Below are 23,492 nucleotides of genomic sequence, written 5' to 3'. Positions count from 1 at the left end.
TGTGTGTGTGTGTGTGTGTGTGTGTGTGTGTGTGATGTCACAGAAAATAAATGTCGAAAAAAGAAAGAAACGTAAACTTTTCTGCAGGTCATCCGCTCCGCCTTCCATGAAAATGTCCACTCATCAGGTCAAATGTGCATCGTTTCACCATCTTATGACATTTTTCCTATTTTCTCAGTAACATTCTGGGAGGTTCCGCAGAACTTCCCCTTTACTCTGAAGAAAGCGTTAGTGGAGGAACTGATTCAATCGTCCATGCTTCCTCTAACTGAACCCTCTGAGGGTTATTTGGGTTAGATTTGTCTTTGTAGTTTACAAACATGTGTGCTAGGACTTTTTATTCTATACGACTTGTAGAGGACGCGTGTAAACTTGTATATGGCTTTTTGAAATTACTAGATGTTTGTCTTTTCCCACTGAGAATGAACAGAAATCGTGTTTGACCAGAGAGCAGCATGAATCCTCATCTGTCTATGATTTTTGACTTATTTAACTTATTAAAGAGTTTATTCTCCTGTCATTTAACACATTTTCTTTCGTTCTTTTAGGTTCTAATTAATCTAATTAAAATAATTTATCGAAGTTTTTGAAATGGACACTGTTGATGCTTTGTTAGTTATCGTATCGTATCCTAAGTTTTAAATTATTTATTTATTTTTCCTTTACAAAGAAAATGTCACAGATTATTCCGTGTTTGCATATCAAGTCATATATTTTCACATTAATTGATGATAACATTACAGATGTATGTATGGATCAGTGAAATAATGTGTAAATAATGTGTGAATGCTGAGTCATTGTTGTCCATTTCAACCCCTGTATTTTCCGGTTAATTCCGATCATTCGGGTATGAATTGTTCTCCCATTGAAAATGAATGGAGCTGCCCAGAGGAGATCTCTGAGATGTCGGACTCACGACTGATCAAGCACAAACTCATTGTCAGGTAGTCAATCGCCGCTTAAATCCCGTCACCGCTGCACATGAGTTCAGTGTCAAGTTTTAGGTGTGACCTCGTGACCCCACATCGAAGGTCATTCCTCTGTGAGGTCGTCGTTGAAGTGGAGGAGGAGGGCGGGGATGAAGAGGTCGCGGTCCAGCCGCAGCTGCTCCAGCCTCTGGTCGTCGTCGGGGACGTCGTTCTCGTCCAGCGTCCTGCTCATGGACAAACTCGACCCGTTGTACTTCCAGGTGTAACTCCGGGCGTGGGAGTTGTAGCGTAGGTAGCGCTGGAGGATTTCAGCCAACGTCTCCTCCGAACACACCTGAGGTACGTCAGGAAGACACAAAAGACTGTTTGGAAACAGGACATCCTGCACATATACGCACTTTTAGCCAACTCAGACATGTGTCGCTTTAACACTCAGCCACGTCTGACGTTTGGTGCTGGAGGTAGCTATCGGAGGTTAGCAGGGTAGTGTCTGTCACGGCTAGCGGACAAAGCAGACATGTTTTTGGGTGACGTTTGTCCGACAAAAAACATTGGCAACATCGGGAGGACGACCTTTACCGATTAGCTCCGTTTGAGCGGTGAAGTGTTTGCTAAGCTAAATGCATGAATGTGGTTTGACTGGCTAGCACCTGCGATAAGAATACTAGCATTATGTGATTTCATTGGCTAACGTTTGTGTTGAATATTAGCATAATGTGATTTAGTTGGCTAGTGCCTGTGATGGAATACTAGCATAAAATTATTTAATTGGCTAGCATTTGTGTTGAAATTTTAGCATTATGTGGTTTAATTGGTTAGCATCTATGATGGATTATTAGCATAGACACTTTTACCAACGATAGACTCCGCTGGATTTGAAGGAAACGTTTGTGAAAGTTTTTCAGTTGTGGTCGTACACCCCGTCATGACATATTTTACAAACTCCATTACCCAGAGTGCACCTTGTGTATATAGCTCACCTGCAGCCGCTGCTCCTGCGACGTCAGCGTGTTGACGACTCGTATCCACCTGGCTTTGGCCGTCAGACGTCCTACCTCGTACTGTCGGTCCGTCCACCAGGGCTGACCGATGTTGTTGGCCCAGTCGGAGCGAGGGCCGGCAGGTGGGACGTGCAAAAAGCGCCCCCTGGGGGTGAAGTACCTCACGCAGTTAGTGAGTGGATCCACGTGTTTGAGCACCTGAGGATAGAAACATGTAGATAGAGGGCTTTTTTTATTCATTTCACTGTTAAGACAGACTTCTCCAACAGGAAAGTGAAGTTTGTAAACCACTCACTCTCCCACACCAAACCCCACAGAGAAAATCAGTGATTTTAACATCACAGCACACAGGAGTTGTTGATCCACTGCTGCCTCCATCACCAAGTTCAAATATCTTATTTTGTCAGTTCAGCATTTGAAATTGAATTTTCAGATTGACCTCAGTGACACAAAGTGACCACACGAGGCAGCAGTAGACCGGCAGCTCCGGTTTCCCCACGAGCTAAAATCGCTGATTTTCTCTGTGGACTTGGGAGAGTGAGTACTTTACAAAGGACTGTTATTAACACTCACGTCTTTGGTTTTAGGGTCGAACCAGTGGCTGATGTCCTTCCCCGCACACTCCATGATGGGTAAGAGCAGAACATCACCTGCGGAAAACATATTTGGAAATATTTGGAAAAATGCTGTAAGCAGTGACGTCAACAAAAGAGGGCCACAAGGTATGAAATACGTAAATATGGGTACGTAAATGTGACTATTTACACCGGAAGTGTCAGCAATATCAGGTCCCAAGACTTTGGAAATTCTGAATTCTGAAAACGTGTGTTATTTCCTGTGGGTTTGCGACTGTTTCCCGATGTCACTCACCTTTGAACTGGGTCATCAGTGGGGTCAGGTCGCACACTTTGCCCAGAAACGACACCCACAGGTCGTCGGCCGTGTTGTGGGCCGCCACCTCGGCGGGCGTGAAGTACTGCGGTCTATCCATCATCGGTCGCCACAAACGGCTGAATGAACACGGTTCTGTGTGTGAACGGGAGAATCAAAGCTCTGATTCTGAACTCGCCTTCTTCTTCTTCTTTGGTGATTTACGGCAGTTTGCATCCTGAATGTCGCATCACTGCCTCCTTCTGGATTCAGTTATCCACTGTGTTCTTGCGATTGGTCGTGTCCCTCGTCCAAAACTGTGATGACGTATTTTTACCTTTTATCTTTTTTTGCCTTTTATCTTAGTGTCAGTCAAACAGCGCCACCAACAGGTCAGTGTTGTGTGATTGTTGTAACTAACGTTGCACTAGTGCTACATACACTGTTTATCAGGGCCCGAGCCACGAATGGCACACATTTCTTTTTCTGTCCGGTGTAGTTGGGAAAGCTGAGTCAGCGATTTCCAACCTTTTTAATTGGTAATGCTGAGTCACTATTTCCAACTGTTTTAAACTTGTGTTTTATTTCTTTTCTCCATTACTCGTTGTTTCTTTTTGGTTAAACTTTATTTTTTTATTCTGTGAATTCTCTGCTCTTTTGTTTGTTCTTATACATTTTTTCCTCTTCACTCAAATATCCAAAAAATGTATTGTCCAACAACAAGCTGTACACAACACATAAGACAGTAAATAATAATGATAATGATAATAAAATAATAAAATAAAACATTACCTCAGTTCTGCAGTTTTACTTCAGTTTGTTGATTACTTTTTCTTTTTTTATTTTGATGCTTTATATTTGAATAAAAGTAATATTGCTGTCATTACGGGTCTGACCCGGTTTTCCTCCGCTGCTCTGTCCTCCGTCTCTGTTGTCGCGTTACTATGGCAACACGAGGCGAGGGGGGCGGGTCAGTCAATGAAAAGAAGTTAAACCTCGTTTTTAACGTTTTTGAAACATTTATGAATGTTGATATTAACTGTTTTTTTTGCACATCTGCAGTCAGTACATACGTTTCTTTTTAGATAAAGCCACTTCCTGTTTTTATTTCACTTTTTTTTTTAATCTGAAACCTCAGCATGTTTCTTTATCGCTCTCTTTTTTTCTTTTTTAAATGATATCCTTGAACTCTGCACTTGGTTTGTTGTATTTCAAAATAAAAGAAAGCTGAATGACATATTTTGGTTTACAGTGATTTGCTTCTGTGTTTCAGGAAAAGATTAAAACAATAATAATAATGAATAAAACATAAAACACTGTGATTTTACCCATTAGTAATATTATTACTATTAAGTAAATACTTAGTAATATTGTGACAAAATAGAGAATAATTAATGTGTGAGCTGCTGTTTGAACACAGTAATGCTCTGAAAAATAAATTGTATTTGCATTTATAATAGTTAATTTATATCAAAACATAAGTTATTATTGTTGTGTTAAACGGGTTAAAACACTGAAGTAAACAGATTATTACAAGATAATTATGTGATTGTAGCAACAACTGTCCCATCTATCACAAGTTTTAATAATAATATAAAAAGCAGATTTTTATTATTAACGATATTAATATCGTTAATAAAGAGAATGTGCAGCCATTTAAAATCTCTCTCTCTCTCTTTACTGTCTCTATGTCGCTCACCCTCTCTCCTCTCTACTTTACGAGTGTCACGTGATCATTAAAGTTATCGCACGCAGTGTATCGATCCGCTGTGTGAGGTGAATCTCACACACACACACACGGTCTCGGTGTCTCTCGCCCTCCCTCTCTCACTGCGGAATCATCACACGTGGCAAAAATATTCACTTTCTCCGTTTTTCTAGAACTTCTTCCAGTGAGAAAAAACTCTCGGTCCGCTCGTTTCCATTTGTCCGCATGTGATTGGCTCGCGCGGGGCCGCTTTCCCACTCTGATTGCACAGTGATCCTGTCAATCAAACTGTGAGCTCCTCTCATTGGCTAACGTGTAAGAAAAGGCGGGCTCTTGTACTCCCCCCCCGCCTTGTGTGTTCCGATATCTGTGATCAGAACGGGAGTTAGGGTGCGGGAGTATCGCGAGATTTGAAGACATTTAGGTGAGAAAGTCGTAGCGGAGCTGATGGAGTGAGTGAGGACAGAAGGAGGAGAAAAAAGAGGAGAATAAAGTGTGGACAGTTTAACGGATAACGCATTTAAATGGCCGCGATGTCTTCTTGTCTTCTTCTCTGCCTGCTGGCTCTCGCCTTTACCCGGAGCTCCGTGTCCGCCGAGCGGCGGAAGATTAATCCAGGTAAGGCCGCCCCGGAGGCTTCCCTGCCCGGCCAGGCGGACCACCATGTCCCGCTGGAGCTGCCAACCTCTGGTTCTCCTAGCTTACACTTGCTATAAAATTCACAATGACGTTTCATTAACGACTTTAACCACAAGTAATGTAATAGAAACGCGTTTAAACGTCGATTTTATGAAGTGTTAACCGCATTAAAAGACGACAACTTCCCAACTTTACGTCGCCCGGAGGCTCGTTCGCAGGAATTCGAGTCGCTGCGGATCTTCACGTATAGCAAATATACGTCACTACTGAACGGTTCATCGATCAAATCGAGTGACACATCAGCATTTTTGGCATTTAACTTGTCATTGTTTGGGATAAATTAATGAAACTGTTAAGCGACAGACTTGTAATTAACATATATTAAATTAAAAAAAATGTTAAGAAAGTGTTTTTAGACATACAAATATAGCAATTTTGGCTAAAAACTTGTATTTTTTGGTGGTAAGATGTTTGTTTGGTTAAAAATATGCAAAGAAAGACTGCTATTTTCATTTCTTAACTGTTAATAAATGAATTAATGTATTCATTGATTGAATAAACTAATCAGTGGAGGTAAAGTTGAGTCCTGAAATATCATATTTTATGTTATAATTTTGCAATATTTTTCCTGAACTTAAATTCTTCATTTCCTTTATGTGAACTTACTCAGCCCTGAAGGAACTTTCTAGACTGAGGCTGCTGAAAGTGAGGCTCGGGGGCACAGTGTGGCACACCTCGGGTTTAATTTGGTTCCTCCATGTTTATATTTGAACTATAATTAAAATGTTATTGTTTTTTTTTTTGTGCGATAGAAAAGCTTCACAACGCTGAAAATTATCCATAAATTCTCTTGTTATTCTTCAAGTTCTGTTTGTTTATAACTGAGTATTTAAAAAAACTGCCATTACCGTTGGTTAATGGTTAATAAAATGATGTTATATTACATTCTTATTTATTGCTTTGTTATAAAACAAATCCACACTTTCCTTTTTTTTCATTTTACGACAGATTTTTACTCTTTTATGAAAAAACACATGTTTTTATGTTAGTGTTCAATAGTTTTATGACAGGTTCCTGTTTAATTAGGGGACCTGCTTGCATCTTCATCAAAAAACATTAAAATAGGTGTGTGTTTCAGTTTCAGATGTTGTGTATTAAAACACAGGTGTCGAGTATCCGTGCCGACATTAAATACAGCGTCTTTTGTCAGTTCATCTGTACGCTCAGTGACCTGACCTCATGTTACCTTTAGAGAGGAGAATATTCCCACGTTTTTTTTCAGGAGCAGGAACCAAACACAGATCTCGAGTGCATATTATTGATTAAAAGCTGTGTTGAGCAGACACTCGCCACAAAAATGGTCTGTTAATATTTTGTGGCAAAGTTAAAATCTGTGTTAAAAGGCTTTGTCATCACAGCTGTGACTGTTTTACACTGTGACTCTCACGCTGCTCCCACGCTGTTTTTGATTTTTATAATTAGATTCTTTTTTAAAAAATAACCTGGAAGTCCTTTAGAAAATAAATTCATACAATATGTCAAAATCTTAACCCCAAAAATCAGACTTTGCGTTGTCTGATTTATTCAGCCAGTCAAATGTGATTGAAACCACATTTGGACGTGGTTTAAACCAGACTTCTACAACTGCATCTCAGACAGTTTACGTCCTCTGATGTGTGGTTGTTTTGAGACACTGACGCGACAATAACTTTGACATCTGCGCCTGCTTTGGTCTTACGATATCTTAAGAACGCGTTCACGTCTTTATCTCACTGTTAGAGTGTAAAAGCACTCACTCTCCCACACCAAAGTCCATAGAGTAAATCAGCGTTTTTTAGCTCGCAGGGACACAGGGGCTGCTGGTCTACTGCTGCCTCGTGTGGTCACTTTGTGTCAGTAAATCTAACCAAATGATTTTAAATGCCGAATTGACAAAATAAGACATTTGAACTTAGTGATGGAGGCAGCAGTGGATCAACAACTCCTGTGTGCTGTGACGTTAAAATCACTGATTTTCTCTATGGGCTTTGGTGTGGGAGAGTGGGTGGTTTAGAAAAACTCCAGTTTCCTCGCAGGGACACAGGCACGGATGACTGGTTTCCTTTTGCCGCGGAGCCGAGTGGGAACAGCTGTGTGTGTGTATGTGTTGTGTTTGAACAGCTGTGCACAGGTTGTCCAACACTTAAGCTGCAGATGAGCGGGCAAATAGTTTTCAGAACATTGGCAAAACAGTGGATCATCACATATGACTGCCAACAGACACAAGCACTTTTTTTTTTATTTCAGCCTCTTGCCAACATACTCGGCTCATAAAATCTGTCAGTGTCACTGTCTGATATTTTCAGAACATGTTTGTATCTTTATCTCACTGTGAGACAGACTTTTCCAACAGGAAACTGAAGTTTGTAAACCACTCACTCTCCCACACCAAACCCCATAGAGAAAATCAGTGATTTTAACATCACAGCACACAGGAGTTGTTGAGCCACTGCTGCCTCCGTCACTAAGTTCAAATGTCTTATTTTGTCAAGTCGGCATTTGAAATTATTTGGTCAGATTGACCTCAGTGACACAAAGTGACCACACGAGGCAGCAGTAGACCGGCAGCTCCTGTGTCCACCGTGAGCTAAAATCACTTATTTTCTCTATGGGCTTTGGTGTGGGAGAGTGAGTGCTTGACAAACTTCAGTTTCCTGTTGGAAAAGTCGTTCCAACAGTGAAATAAGGGACTAATTCCTCAGATGTTTTGGAGACTCAGGTTTGAGACTCATGTCAGCAGGAGAGACGAAGGACAAGAGGGTTTTTGTCACCAAAAGCTCCCCCTCCTCCTCCTCCTCACCTCTTTAACCTCTCCAGGCATTTTTCAGGGGAGTTTCACTCTCTCCAAATTCCTCGAAAGCCTGAAGGCTGGGGGAGGGAGGAGGAGGAGCTCTGCAGGGTTTTACCTGTTGCTCACTTAGAGTTTGACCTGCTGACCTTAAATTAACCGAGTCTCTGGTGCTGTTGGAGGAAGCAGGAGCTTCCAATTATTCAACCAAGACGGACTGCAAAATGAATAAATAGAAAATAATTGATTGTCATTGATTATTGACTGTCTCATCGATAGAAAACCTGCTGGTGATCACCGCGGCAACAGAGGAGACAGATGGATTCAAACGCTTCATGGGGACAATCAGAGAGTTCAACTACACTTTGAAGGTGAGACACACACACACACACACACACACACACACACTCTGAATCTACATCGGTTTAAGTCTTCGACATCTTCAAAACATGTTCACGTCTTTATCTCACTGTGACCACACGAGGCAGCAGTAGACCAGCAGCTGCTGTGTCCCTGTGAGCTTAAATCACTGATTTTCTCTATGGGGTTTGGTATGGGAGAGTGAGTGGTTTACAAACTTCAGTTTCCTGTTTAAAAAGTTTGTCTAACGGTGAGATAAAGACGTGAACGTGTTCTGAAGATGTCGTAGACTTCATCTGACGTAGATTTTTATCAAATTAATCTTTTGTGTGTGTGTGTGTGCAGGTGCTTGGCCTGGGGGAGGAGTGGAAGGGCGGCGACGTAGCTCGGACGGTGGGCGGAGGTCAGAAGGTCAGATGGTTGAAGAAGGAGCTGCTCAAACACTCTGAGAAGAAAGACATGGTCATCATGTTTGTGGACAGGTAACAACCACCCCTGTGTGTGTGTGTGTGTGTGTGTGTGTATCATTTTTACCCAGCTGTCCTTTTGTCCCACTGCTCTTCCTTCCGTCCTCTGTCTCACTCACTCACTCACTCGTCCTACTTTACACACTGAGCTTTGGTAACAGAAGTAGAACTCTCTTGTTTCTATTGTATTATTTAAAAAAAACAAACAAACATGTACAAGAGTTGGTTCTTATTCCTTTCAACTGTGTTTTTTAACAATGCTTTTTCAATAATTAAAGCAAGTTTCTGTTCTTTTTTGTGCTCCATATAAAAAAGAAATCATTAAAACTGAAGACATTGAAAAAAGCATCATTATTGCGAGGTTTGGGAAACACTGATCAACATTCTATGAACCATATATGGTTATATAACTAATAATTGACTGTGAAACATAATGGTAAATTGCAGTCGTGCAGGTTTTTCAGTCTCCGTCTCCTTCTGCAGTTATGATGTCATCTTTGCGTCGGGTCCAGAGGAGCTGCTCTCCAAGTTTTCCCGCCTCGGTCACCGAGTGGTTTTCTCAGCTGAGGGATTCTGCTGGCCCGACCAGAGGCTGGCGCCCAAGTATCCAGAGGTGCACACTGGGAAACGTTACCTCAACTCAGGAGGTCAGAAACCAAAGCCCAATTTGATTCACTCACCGTTTACCTGGAGGTGAAATAAAGAGAGAAACGTGGGTGTGTCTGTGTTTGTGTTCAGGATTCATCGGCTTCGCTCCAGAACTCAGTGAGATGGTGCAGCTGTGGAAATACAAGGACAACGACGACGACCAGCTCTTCTACACCAAGATTTACCTGGACAAGAAGCAGCGGGTGAACGAACAGCACACGACACGCGACACATGCAGCTCTGTTGCTTTACTGTAACTTAGCAACAGAAAAATGACATTAAAGTGTCAGCAAAACCACAAATGACAAAACTACCAGAATGTTGAACACTGTTTTTTTTACCATTTGTCTCTTCAGACCAAGTTCAACATGACGTTGGATCATCGCTCCAGAATTTTCCAGAATCTGAACGGAGCTGTTGGTGAGACACACACACACACACACACACACACACACGCACACTTACCTTCTCTATAATTTAAGCACGAAAAAACAACCTCTTACACTTTTTCCCTCGTGTTCTCTGACAGATGAAGTCGTCCTGAAGTTCGAGAGGGCAAAGGTCAGAGTGAGGAACGTCGCCTTCGACACACTTCCTGTCGTTATCCATGGCAACGGACCGACCAAGGTAAACGACAAACATCCGCTACGACGGTTGTGTCGCGAATCGCACTTTTTATTTCTGTAAAGTGAAATGGGCGGAGCCTTTTGTCTGTAGGACACAGATGAGGTCATCTATCAAAAAAAAATACTGCTTTACCAAAACAATGCTACAAAAACATGCTAATGTTATAAGAAACGTGTCATTCAGTGCTATGGGGGACAGAGCTTGGACCAGAGGGATCATGGGAGTACTTGTTGTTTTTTGTCAAAGTGTAGCTGCTAGCGCGAGTTGACCATGGGACGTCCTGACCAGTACAACCGCAGGTTTACGATATAATTTGCGATAAATTATTTTTTCTTTAAACCCTCAAAAACGGATTGAATTTATTTTGCCTAGCATTTTGGTCCCAAACACAGGATAATTTTTCTTTTTCTTTAACACTTGCATTCAGGATGTGTAAATAAAAGTGGGCGGAGCCTGTTTTCCGCACTGTACCATTATTTAATTGGTAATCTTTAGCTTTCAGAAAATATGCAAAAATTATTCGGGCATTTATTATTATTTTTTTCCTAAAATCGTTTACATGAACTAATGTTAAAATTACTTTTGTTTCCAAAACTTTTGTAATGTTTTACAATGTAGAATTTTGTGTTTTGGGGGCGCAGCTTTGTCTCAGTTGCAGTCTCCCCCCTGTGGCAATCACTACAACTGTATGTTGGCGAGTTAGACATAGTTTTTCATTCATTTTTATCAGCTAACTGACGTCTAAAATTGTGTGTGTGTGTGTGTGTGTGTATATATGTATATATATATATATATATATATACACATACACATATATACACATGTATACATACAGTATATATGTGTATATGTATATGTTTATAAGATAGATAGATAGATAGATAGGTCGTAAACGTCCTCTCTGTGTCTTCACAGCTGCAGCTCAACTACCTGGGGAACTACGTCCCGACCGCTTGGACCTACGAGAACGGCTGCGGTAACTGCGAGGACAACCTGCTCTTCTTCAACGACGTACCTGTAAATAAACGCGTCTGACGTATGAAAATATAACGGCTGTTTTTCATTTCTCATGTCGTCTCACCGCTTGTGTGTGTGTGTGAACCGTGTGTCTCCAGGACGAGGAGATGCCTCTGGTCTACGTGGCGGTCTTCATCGAACACGCCACTCCCTTCATGGAGGAGTTCCTGGAGCGACTGGTGACACTCAACTACCCGAGCGCTAAGCTCCGCCTCTTCATCCACAACAACGTATGACGCGGACGCCGTCTTCTCGTCACAGCGTACGGTTTTATCGTCTCTGCTCTGACGTGTGCTCGTCTGCCCTCTGATCCAGGTCGTGTTCCATGAACGTCACATCCAGAGGTTCTGGCAGAGGCACAAGTCCTTGTTCCCCGACGCTCGGATCGTTGGACCAGAGGAGAACCTGCAGGAGGACAAGGCCAGAACCATGGCTGTGTGAGTGCACAACCATTCACCGCAATTAAGTTTGCAAATCTCATGAAAAATCACAGAAACTAGAAAATATTCACATTTAAGAAGCTGAACAATCACAGAAACTAGAAAATATTCACATTTAAGAAGCTGAAAAATCACAGAAACTAGAAAATATTCACATTTAAGAAGCTGAAAAATCACTGAAACTAGAAAATATTCACATTTAAGAAGCTGAAAAATCACTGAAACTAGAAAATATTCACATTTAAGAAGCTGAAAAATCACAGAAACTAGAAAATATTCACATTTAAGAAGCTGAAAAATCACAGAAACTAGAAAATATTCACATTTAAGAAGCTGAAAAATCACAGAAACTAGAAAATATTTACATTTAAGAAGCTGAAAAATCACAGAAACTAGAAAATATTCACATTTAAGAAGCTAAAAAATCACTGAAACTAGAAAATAAACGTGAACAAGTGTTAAAGGTTTGAGAAGAACGTTTGAATGTCACATAAACATGTTTGAACGTGTGTGTGTGTGTTTTTTGTCGTCAGTGCGGCGTGTAAGAAAGATCCAGCGTGTGATTATTACTTCAGCATCGACTCTGACGTGGCCATAACAAACCCCGACATGCTGAGGATTCTGATCGAGGAGAACAAGTACGTCCCCTCCTCCAGCTCTGTCACTGTGTTGTTGTTCTTGTTTTATTCATTTATTTTAATTCATTCATTTTCCTCGCTCAGGTCCGTCATCGCTCCCATGTTGTCCAAACACGGGAAGCTGTGGAGTAACTTCTGGGGAGCGTTGAATCCTGAAGGGTACTATTCCAGATCTGAGGACTACATTGAGATCGTCCAGGGGAAGAGGATGTGAGTGTTTATACACACACACACACACACACACACACACAGTGGTTTGAGCCTCTTTAAGTCGACAAGGTCTTTAAGAACACGTTTACATCTTTATCTCACTGTTTGACAGACGTTTCCAACAGGAAACTGAAGTTTGTAAACCACTCACTCTCCCACACCAAACCTCATAGAGAAAATCAGTGATTTTAACATCACAGCACACAGGAGTTGTTGATCCATCGATGTGTGTGTGTGTGTGTGTGTTTGTGTGTGTGTGTGTGTGTGTGTGTCCAGCGGCATGTGGAATGTCCCTTACATCACTCAGGTGTACCTGATCAAAGGCAGCGTGCTTCGCTCCAAACTGGCCCTGGTGAGCCTGTACGTGAACGAGGGCATGGACCCCGACATGGTTTTCTGCAAGAGCATCAGAGATCAGGTGACTGTTGTTGGTCCGTTCACCTCTCTCACACACACACACACACACACACACACACACACGTCATGTAACACTGTTTCTGTTTGTGCGTAGGGCATTTTCATGTTCGTGTCGAACCGCGACGAGTTCGGTCGCCTGGTGACGTCGACCAACTTCAACACGTCCCGGCTGCACCCGGACATGTGGCAGATCTTTGACAACCCTACGGTCAGAGACACACACACACACACACACACACGTGGACATACCACCATGAACATGTGATAAACTGTGTGTGTTTGTGTTTGCAGGACTGGAAGGAGAAGTACATCCATGAGAACTATTCAAAGATCTTTGAGGATGAGAAGAGCTTCGTGGAACAGGTAACGTCAGGTTTTAGTCTTAACAAAACTCGACTCTGCTAATAAAATCTACATCAGATTTCTTAAGAATATGTTTGACACATTATTTTGACATTTTTTAAAGGTTATTCACCACTTATTCTCCCACACCAAAGTCCATAGAGAAAATGAGTGATTTTAGCTCACAGAGACACAGGAGCTGCTGGTCTGCTGCTGCCCCGTGTGGTCACTTTGTGTCACTGAGGTAAATTGAACGACAGATTCCAAAAGCCGAAGTAACAAAATAAGACATTTGAACTCAGTGATGGAGGCAGCAGTGGATCAACAACTCCTGTGTGCTGTGATGTTAAAATCACTGATTTTCTCTATGGGGTTTGGTGTGGGAGAGTGAGTGGTTTACAAACTTCAGTTTCCTGTTGGAAAAGTTTGTTTAACAGTCGAATAAAGACATGACCGTGTGTGTGTGTGTGTGTCTCAGCCCTGTCCAGATGTTTACTGGTTTCCAGCGTTCTCAGAGAAGATGTGTGATCACCTGGTGGAGACCATGGAGGATAATGGGGAATGGTCCGGAGGTTCACACAAGGTAACGCCTCCACCTTTAACGCCAGCAACTATAAGAAGAGAAAAAACAACAACATGTCGACTTCAGCTTTGGAACGTTTGTCCTTTTCACGGTTTGTGTTCAGGACGAACGTCTGGCCGGTGGTTACGAAAACGTCCCGACTGTGGACATCCACATGAACCAGATCGGGTTTGAGAAGGAGTGGCTTAAGTTCCTCAAAGAATACATCGCTCCCGTCACAGAAAAACTCTACCCTGGATATTATCCTAAGGTACAGTCCAGATAAGTTTGTGTCCATGTTCAAAACAAACTTGGTGATTCTTTTCCATTCTTTTCCGTTACATTATTTCATCTCGGAGTTACCCAAAAAAAATTTGGGGTAACTTTTTTTCTGGAAATCAGATTTGTTCTGTGTATGTGGAAAAAGTGTGGCTATTTCCTGTAAGATAACATAAAAAATGTTATTTCCTAAGAATAATTACTAAAAGCAACCAAACATTTAATTTAATTAAAAAGACTAGCTACTGAAGTAATAATAAATTCTTAAAACGAAATGTATTTGTACATGTATGTACATGTCATTTTTTATTTTCTAAGAATCACTAAACAAATTTTATTTACATTTTGTTATTCTCTAAGAAAAATGTTACAAAATTTTATGTAGTTTTTATTTTCAAAGAATAACTACTTAATCAAAATTTGTTGTATGTGTGCGTGTGTGTGCACAGGCTCAGGCCATCATGAACTTCGTGGTGCGTTATCGTCCGGACGAGCAGCCATTTCTCCGGCCGCATCACGACTCGTCCACCTTCACCATCAACGTCGCACTCAACAACAAGAACATTGATTACGAGGTACGAAGAAACACACACACACACGCACGCACAAGACAAAAATACACACACATCTGTTTAACGTAACCTGTGTGTGTGTGTGTCAGGGCGGAGGCTGCAGGTTCCTGCGTTACGAATGTACGGTGGAGTCTCCGAGAAAAGGCTGGTCCTTCATGCACCCGGGACGACTGACGCATTATCACGAGGGTCTTCCCACCACTAGAGGCACCAGATACATCATGGTGTCGTTTGTTGACCCCTGATCTCTGTGTGTGTCTGTGACCCAGAATGCATCACGTTAGCCTTTTTGTTTTTTTTGTTTTGTTTATTTTATGATGTTTTTTATTTTACTTGAACGAGTGTGGTTGTTATTTTAGTGCGCCCTCATGTGGTGTGATGACGACATATCGGAGATAAGGTGCGATGAAACCGACTGCGAAGCGATATTTGACGTTACACGTTTTGTTTTACGTGGTAACTGGAGCGAACTTGCGCGAGTAGCACAACCCGCGACAGGACAAACAGTTCTTATTTTGTCGTTGTGAGAATTCGCGCAGAATGTGGCGATATTGTGTCACGCTTTTGTGATTGCGAAATTTGTAAAATTTTGTGTTGCGTTGCGAACTCACCACCACAGTCACTTTATTTTCCTCCGTAGCTTCAGACGACGACAACGTTAAAAAAACAACAAAAAATCAGTTTAAAACTTCGTAAGCAAGGTTTTCTTTTCAATGTAAGAGTCTCTTGTTAAACACCGCGCTGCCTTATTTCAACCTGAATCTATGCAAATGAAAACACTCCATGTGACTGTGAGTCTTCTGCTGTTACACTCTGCCGTCCTGAAGGGGGCGCCTCCCTCTTTGGTACCACTCTGACCATAATCGACAGCAGCAGCGCCCTCCACAGGAACGAAAGTTATTTCCAGAGATTTGACAGGCTCCGGTTAAAAAAAAAAAAACGCTGTTTGTGGCCGATATTTTAGCCAGGATTACGTGTAAAAACAACTGGAGAAATCAGAAATAAACGAAAAAGAAGTACAAGTTGAAAAAGAGAGTTAAGTATAAAATCATTTTAAAGAAATTTGAGAGTAAACAATAAAATATTTTTATGTCGTTGCAGAATTTTTGTTAGGTAAAAAATTCCACTTAACGATGTGTTTTTAAAAAAAGTTACGTTGAAAACTCTAAAGGCATTTTTTGTGTTTCGTTTTCTTTTGTGTTTAGATTTTTTTAAATTTCCTGTTTCCGTCGTTGCGGTGTGAAACCCTTTTTTTAAAAATGTTTTTATTTCTTATTTAAAACCAGGTTACACTGCCTGTAGGTGTCGCTGTGTCTCTGTTTCTGCCTCTCGACATGGAATCAGTATATTTTTCTGTGGCTTTGTACAAACTGCATTAAATTATTTGTTAACGATTGTTCGTTCGATTGAGATTTTAATAAATAATTTTAGTGTCACAGCGACGTGCGTTTGTTTCGTCTGTCAGAGATTTTATTTACAGGATATAAAAACTGAGCTTTAATCATGTGACTGTATAAAAAATGTACTTCTTTTTGTCTGTAAAAGCTAATTTTCCTCAGGTTGAGAAATAATTTTTCTTTTTCTGTATAAAATTATGTCAATTTTTCTCTAATATGAAATATTTTTCCTGCCTTGTGAAAGTCACTAATAAAAAGTTTTTATATGAAAACTTTAATTTGAAAGATATGTTTATTTTTATTTCCATTTTTTTTTAGCAATTATTATTAAATCTATTTGGAGAGAAGACCTACTTCCTTCCCTCCCGCTTGCCGTAGTTTAAGAATCACTTGGAATAATGACATTTTCTGCCATTTAAGGAATAAATATAAAGTGACAATATATGGCAAAAAAAATAAATGTTCAAAATTAATGAAAATTTTAATTTTAACACTTCCACATAGTATTTTAGTAAGAATCTTTTGTCTTGTTTTATGTTTATTTTATCGTAAAATGTAATTATTCTGAGTAGTTCTTTAGCTACGGCAAGCGGGAAAGAAGTATTCTCTCTAACGCTCCCTAGAGGTCAAGATGAGAGGTCAAGTGAATTTCATGAAATAGATTTGACCATTTTCAAATTGTCTGTTAAAAATAGATTCTGACGTTAATGCACATTACTTTGTGGCAGTGTTGAATACAAACGCGTTTGGCCTGGCGGGTGACAGACTACAGATTGTCCCTCTGCGGCTGCCGTAGACCGGAAGCACAACAACAAACATGGTGCTGGAGAAGAAGACCTCCGGTGGGTTTTGTTCCATTTCACGAAAAAACAACAAATTTAAGAGCTGAATTTTACGTGTTTTAAGTTACGTGTTGTTGTAGTTTTTATGACGAATGTATTTTCTCTGTTTTCGTTCATTATCGGCGTCTCCGCGACGGAGCGAACGAAACGGCTTCGGTTTTGTGACATAAACGTTAACTTTCAGCGTCACCGTCTCTTATTAGTGCCTGCAGCTGCAAGGCATTCTAGTGAGAACCCTAGGGTTCTCACTAGAATGCCTTGCGCTGCAAGGCATCTCTTGTAATCGTGCGCGTTTATTCTGCTTTTTATTCTCGCGCCCTCCCGTTATTTCGGCACGCTACTCCTCCTGCATCTTTGAGAAACCCCCAACACAAGTTATATCAAAATGTGCGCCTTGACCGGGAATGGTGTGCTATGACTTTTCTAAGATTTTCATATAACCATTGGGATAATATTTACAAAAAACTGAACAAAAATTAACATTGAAGTGGATGGGGGACCGAAAAAAACCAAGCCCGCTTTGGAGCATCACAGTGTCGTCATACTTTAACGTAGAAACGTGGTTGGAAGTTTAAACGGGTCACAAGACTTGGGACTTTTCTGACCTAAGTCGACATTTTGATACATGTTACGGTTTTTGAACTATCGCAGTTTAAGTTTTGTACTTTTTTTCAAAGCTTTCTGATTTTATAATGGGTGTGTGTGTGGTCGTTAGGTGTGAGCTAGAGTGACACACTCTAGCAAGATCCAGCAAAATAATCAGAAAAACTTCTAAACAAACTCTTCTCCTGCCCACAATTTCCAACCTACAGAGACAATTTTTACATCAAAATGTTGCCATGGTTGTCGTCTAACCCTGTGTGTGTTTGTCATGTTCATATGACTTGTAGTTTTTCTTAAAATCACCTCAAAGCACAGAGAACTCTGGTCACAGTCTCAATTCACTCCCATGTTAAAATGTCTGCTTTGGAGTTGTGGAAAATCAAGATGAGGGTGATTTTAAAACTGTGATTTCTCTGTCAATTCACGCCCGTTTGTCACAAATTTTGAGATGGGAGCTGCTGAAAGCCTCCTGGCGCTCACAAACCAAAAATTTTATCTCTATCATCAACCGTTCTTGAGATATGACAACTTTAAAACATGCTGTTTTCTCTGTGAGAATGGGAAACAGAGGGGATTGTGAATCTCTCTCTCTCCCTCTCTCCTGTCACTCCAGCAGTTTGCCCCGCCCCCTCCTCTGCCGGCCCTGATTACACACACCTGCTGACAATTAAGCCATGTGGACTATAAAAACTCCCTGTTCCCCTGTTTCAGTGCCAGTGTGTTTTCGTCCATGCCTGATCACCATAGTGCCTCGTCACAGCCCCAGAATCCTCAAGTTTTTGATCCTCTTGGTGAGCGATGCTTTATTTTGTAAGTTTTCTTATCATAGCCTGTTAGCTGATACCTTAGTAAAGATTTATAGCTTTTGTTTTCCTCCTTGGGAGAGATTTTTTGTTTGTTAATTTTCACAGCCTTTTAGGAACTCCAATCACTAGGCTTGTGACTTACCTTTTATTAGTTAGATCCAATCATTTAGATTGCGTTTTGTTTTTTATCTCATTCTTAGTTGGTTAAGGATCGCCAATCATTAGGATTGTGCTTTTGAGTTAGCTTTTGTTTTGAAGTGTTTAGAGCCGCGTTTTCCTCCGTTTGGAGAGTTTTCTGTTTAAGTTTTACATGATAACCTTAGTCCGAGTATGTTTCCTCTTCGGAGTGATTTTTTTGTTCCGCGTTTATAGTTCCACAACGTTTCTCTTGTAGAGCGTTGCGCTCGCAATTTGTTATAGGTTTTCATAGCCACGCTTTTGTTTTTCCTCAGTAAAGAGGACCTGCCTTGAGAATTGTTTACGAGTGCCAATAAAGACAATTAAAAAGCCTCTGCGTCAGAGTCCTCTCTGATCCGTCTTGTTATCTCCTCTAAAACTTGGTGTTTTTAAAGGGTGAGTCCACCAAAATACCACTCTGTCTAAATGCTTTTAAAGGTTCAATCCACATTTTTAGATTTTATAACGCAGGTGTTCGGAAGGGGGAGGGGGCATCAGGGAGTGGGAGGGGTTTATGAGTTATTCTCTTTCAAAGGGTGATTCCACCAAAATACCACTCAATCCTTTACCAGCACAAGTCCTGCACGCGAAGACACATGCCGCAAGAACTGCAGGCACACTCGAAATTTCGGCACGGAATTGCGGAAATCTAGTTTTTTAATAATGTTACATTCAAGGAGTGAATTCGGCGTAAATGTTTTCCGTGTTAAAAACAGACACGAATCCTGACTGAATCCGGCGGACCGAGCTGCGGACTGTTTTCAGCGTCTCGTCTGGAAAAATATGTTCATATTTGTGATAATAGTGATATTTTTATGGATCAAAGTGAAGCCGAATTCACGTTGAGTCGTGAATAAATCTGTTAGCGTTTCATAAACAGTGAATGAGGGTTCACTTAATAAACTAATGGCGAAGAAATGTATAAATTGAAAGTATTTACAAGGAAGTTCAGTTTGCATTTAAAGCTGCTCACTTCTTTCCCTCCTCCCTGTGTTCTCTCTCTTTCTCCCTCTCTCTCCGTGTCCTCTCTTGTCTCTCCCTCTCTCTCCGTGTCCTCTGTTGTCTCTCTCAGCTCGGGTGGAGGCGGGCCAGCGTCGGGTTCTGGACGAAGCGACCAGACAGAGGAGACTATCTCGTCAACTGGAAGCTCTGGAGAAAGACAACTTCCAGGTTTGTGTCCTCACTGTAGTCACGTGACCACAGAGTCACATGTCACAACATGATCACAAATCTCAGAGTTTAATGTGAAAGTGGTGAATTTTCATTAGAAAAACGCTGCTCTGTCTCGACGTGCAGTTACATTCTGACCACCAGGGGGAGCTGCGTCTGTCAGTCACTTGATTCATAATCACTTGTTCCTACTTTAAAATGTTCACAAACTCAGAAACATTTAAAAACAATGTTGGTAAAGATAAAATTTTATTTCCATGAAACTTAAAACAGTTATAAGAAACTCGACCTTCAGGATAAAAGCAGTTTAAAAAAAAGTTTTTTAAAAGGTTTAACGTGTGCTCTGCTGCCCCCTGCAGGTTAAAATAAGAACGTTCACTCACTTTCCTGTTGTTGCTTTATATTCACATGATGCTGGCTTATTTACACTTTTCACTCACATGTCCCGAGACGTGTGGACGTATTGTTTTTAAAAAATGTGTTGTTTTGCGTTTCCAGGACGACCCTCTGTCCTCCCTCCCTCCCCCAGGTCCTACTGCCCGCCTCCCCGCCTTCAGCGAGACAGAAGAACCAGGTGAGACTCATTTACATAACACTTTTTTTTTTCTTTCGTCCCCGTGCACTGATTTTTTTTTTCTTTGTTTTCGTCGTCCAGAGAAGAAGAGGAGGAAGACGAGGGGTGACCATTTCAAACAGCGTTTCCGGAAGAACTTCACCACCCTGCTGGAGGAGGAGGTACCTTAGCTCCACACATTCATGTTTTCCCCGTTCTCTCATTGGCTGTCAGCTGACTCCTCCTCCCCTCTCCTGTGATTGGCAGAACCTGTCGGACAGGCCGGAGCCAAACTACCTGTCGGCGGCGGCTCCGCCCTCGTCGCTGCCGCCTCGCCACTTCTGCTGCGTCTGCGGTTTCCCCTCACACTACACGTGTACCACCTGCGGGGGGCGCTACTGCAGCACCAAGTGCCTGTGCACGCACAGAGAGACCAGGTTTGTCTTTGGAGCCGTTGCACGGTCATAAAAGCTTGTCGTCTCTAAGTTGTGTCTCCATGTATAACCTCATAGAGAAAATCAGTGATTTAAGCTCACAGGGACACAGGAGCTGCTGGGCTGCTGCTGCCCCGTGTGGTCACTTTGTGTCACTGACTTAAGTCTAATTGAGATTTCGAATGCTGAATTTATTAAAGTGAGACATTTGATGGAGGCAGCAGTGGATCAACAACTCCTGTGTGCTGTGATGTTAAAATCACTGATTTTCTCTATGGGCTTTGGTGTGTGAGAGTGAGCTGAAAGTCTAAGGCGTGGACATGTCGTCTCGTTTCTCTGCAGGTGTCTGAAGTGGACGCTGTAACTGTCGCCGTGGTGACGAAGCTCCGTCTCTTCTTTTCCTCTTAAACTATTAAACAGGTCAAACATCATCAAAGTGAAAGGTTTATGTTCATCTGACTTTAAGAGCAAATGAAATAAGTGTCAACATTTGTATCTTTGGACCCGACTGATCACAGTTCTTTTTGTTCATGTTGTTTTGTAAATAATAAAACAAAAGTTCATACAAAAATATAAAAGTCTCATGTCGCTGTCTTTAAGTGAAGAAACTTTGATTTTCAGAGACTTAGGTTTGAAGTTTGAGTTTTGGACGACATATACAGTATGACATTTTTGTCCATTTTTGGACGACAGATTATACTATGACTTTAATGTCTCATTTTGGACGACACTATACTAGGCCTTTTTTGACAATTTTTGGACGACATACTATTGTATGACTTTTTTGACCATTTTTGGACGACACACTATACTATGACTTTTTTGACAATTTTTTGACGACATACTATATACTATGACTTTTTTGACCATTTTTGGACCACATACTATACTATGACTTTTTTGACCATTTTTGGACGACATACTATACTATGACTTTTTGTCTCATTTTGGACCACATACTATACTATGACTTTTTTGACCATTTTTGGACAACATACTATATACTATGACTTTTTTGACCATTTTTGGACGACATACTATACTATGACTTTTTGTCTCATTTTGGACAACATACTATACTATGACTTTTTAGACCATTTTTGGACGACATACTATACTATGACTTTTTTGACCATTTTTGGACGACATACTATACTATGACTTTTTGTCTCATTTTGGACCACATACTATACTATGACTTTTTTGACCATTTTTGGACAACATACTATATACTATGACTTTTTTGACCATTTTTGGACAACATACTATTGTATGACTTTTTTGACCATTTTTGGACGACATACTATACTATGACTTTTTGTCTCATTTTGGACCACATACATACTATGACTTTTTTGACAATTTTTGGACGACATACTATACTATGACTTTTTTGACCATTTGTGGACGACATACTATACTATGACTTTTTGTCTCATTTTGGACCACATACATACTATGACTTTTTTGACAATTTTTGGACGAAATACTATACTATGACTTTTTTGACCATTTTTGGACGACATACTATACTATGACTTTTTTGACCATTTTTGGACGACATACTATACTATGACTTTTTGTCTCATTTTGGACCACATACATACTATGACTTTTTTGACCATTTTTGGACGACATACTATACTATGAATTTTTGTCTCATTTTGGACCACATACTATACTATGACTTTTTTGACCATTTTTGGACAACATACTATATACTATGACTTTTTTGACCATTTTTGGACGACATACTATACTATGACTTTTTGTCTCATTTTGGACAACATACTATACTATGACTTTTTTGACCATTTTTGGACGACATACTATACTATGACTTTTTTGACCATTTTTGGACAACATACTATTGTATGACTTTTTAGACCATTTTTGGACGACATACTATACTATGACTTTTTTGACCATTTTTGGACGACATACTATACTATGACTTTTTTGACCATTTTTGGACAACATACTATTGTATGACTTTTTTGACCATTTTTGGACGACATACTATACTATGACTTTTTTGACCATTTTTGGACGACATACTATACTATGACTTTTTTGACCATTTTTGGACGACACACTATACTATGACTTTTTTGACAATTTTTTGACGACATACTATATACTATGACTTTTTTGACCATTTTTGGACCACATACTATACTATGACTTTTTTGACCATTTTTGGACGACATACTATACTATGACTTTTTGTCTCATTTTGGACCACATACTATACTATGACTTTTTTGACCATTTTTGGACAACATACTATATACTATGACTTTTTTGACCATTTTTGGACGACATACTATACTATGACTTTTTGTCTCATTTTGGACAACATACTATACTATGACTTTTTAGACCATTTTTGGACGACATACTATACTATGACTTTTTTGACCATTTTTGGACGACATACTATACTATGACTTTTTGTCTCATTTTGGACCACATACTATACTATGACTTTTTTGACCATTTTTGGACAACATACTATATACTATGACTTTTTTGACCATTTTTGGACAACATACTATTGTATGACTTTTTTGACCATTTTTGGACGACATACTATACTATGACTTTTTGTCTCATTTTGGACCACATACATACTATGACTTTTTTGACAATTTTTGGACGACATACTATACTATGACTTTTTTGACCATTTTTGGACGACATACTATACTATGACTTTTTGTCTCATTTTGGACCACATACATACTATGACTTTTTTGACAATTTTTGGACGAAATACTATACTATGACTTTTTTGACCATTTTTGGACGACATACTATACTATGACTTTTTTGACCATTTTTGGACGACATACTATACTATGACTTTTTGTCTCATTTTGGACCACATACATACTATGACTTTTTTGACCATTTTTGGACGACATACTATACTATGAATTTTTGTCTCATTTTGG

General features: G+C 40.3%; 3 protein-coding genes and 1 long non-coding RNA gene across 4 annotated transcripts; 2 read left to right on the top strand and 2 right to left on the bottom strand.

The window, feature by feature from the left end:
• Positions 1-41: 41 nt before the first annotated feature.
• Positions 42-4,055, bottom strand: LOC131456381 (cytochrome b5 domain-containing protein 1). The gene is made up of 5 exons (XM_058624667.1): positions 3,593-4,055; positions 2,801-2,956; positions 2,504-2,580; positions 1,910-2,128; positions 42-1,263 (listed from the first exon to the last, which is right to left on the bottom strand). The coding sequence occupies exons 2-5, from the start codon at positions 2,922-2,924 to the stop codon at positions 1,033-1,035; spliced, it is 651 nt and encodes a 216-aa protein (XP_058480650.1). The 5' UTR covers positions 2,925-2,956; positions 3,593-4,055; the 3' UTR covers positions 42-1,032.
• Positions 4,056-4,913: 858 nt separating this feature from the next.
• On the top strand, positions 4,914-15,989 carry plod3 (procollagen-lysine, 2-oxoglutarate 5-dioxygenase 3). The gene is made up of 19 exons (XM_058624584.1): positions 4,914-5,126; positions 8,254-8,345; positions 8,680-8,816; positions 9,285-9,448; positions 9,540-9,652; positions 9,806-9,869; positions 9,979-10,076; positions 10,992-11,093; positions 11,192-11,323; positions 11,409-11,530; positions 12,067-12,171; positions 12,256-12,381; positions 12,658-12,799; positions 12,893-13,006; positions 13,090-13,161; positions 13,619-13,723; positions 13,827-13,973; positions 14,431-14,556; positions 14,643-15,989. The coding sequence occupies exons 1-19, from the start codon at positions 5,033-5,035 to the stop codon at positions 14,796-14,798; spliced, it is 2,211 nt and encodes a 736-aa protein (XP_058480567.1). The 5' UTR covers positions 4,914-5,032; the 3' UTR covers positions 14,799-15,989.
• Positions 9,442-11,444, bottom strand: LOC131456398 (uncharacterized). The gene is made up of 3 exons (XR_009239907.1): positions 11,158-11,444; positions 9,791-10,160; positions 9,442-9,706 (listed from the first exon to the last, which is right to left on the bottom strand). It is a non-coding gene; the product is annotated as an uncharacterized LOC131456398 (long non-coding RNA).
• A 718-nt stretch (positions 15,990-16,707) lies between the features above and the next one.
• Positions 16,708-21,113, top strand: znhit1 (zinc finger, HIT-type containing 1). Its single transcript, XM_058624680.1, has 6 exons — positions 16,708-16,792; positions 19,451-19,548; positions 20,047-20,122; positions 20,204-20,283; positions 20,369-20,538; positions 20,878-21,113. Exons 1-6 carry the CDS (start codon positions 16,768-16,770, stop codon positions 20,897-20,899), a joined length of 471 nt encoding a protein of 156 aa, XP_058480663.1. The 5' UTR covers positions 16,708-16,767; the 3' UTR covers positions 20,900-21,113.
• The last annotated feature ends 2,379 nt before the right edge of the window (positions 21,114-23,492 follow it).

The sequence above is a fragment of the Solea solea genome, chromosome 3, assembly GCF_958295425.1.
Source record: "Solea solea chromosome 3, fSolSol10.1, whole genome shotgun sequence".
Taxonomy (NCBI): domain Eukaryota; kingdom Metazoa; phylum Chordata; class Actinopteri; order Pleuronectiformes; family Soleidae; genus Solea; species Solea solea.
The sequence above is the reverse complement of the archived record's forward strand: the minus strand, read 5'-3'. Positions and strand labels throughout refer to the sequence as shown.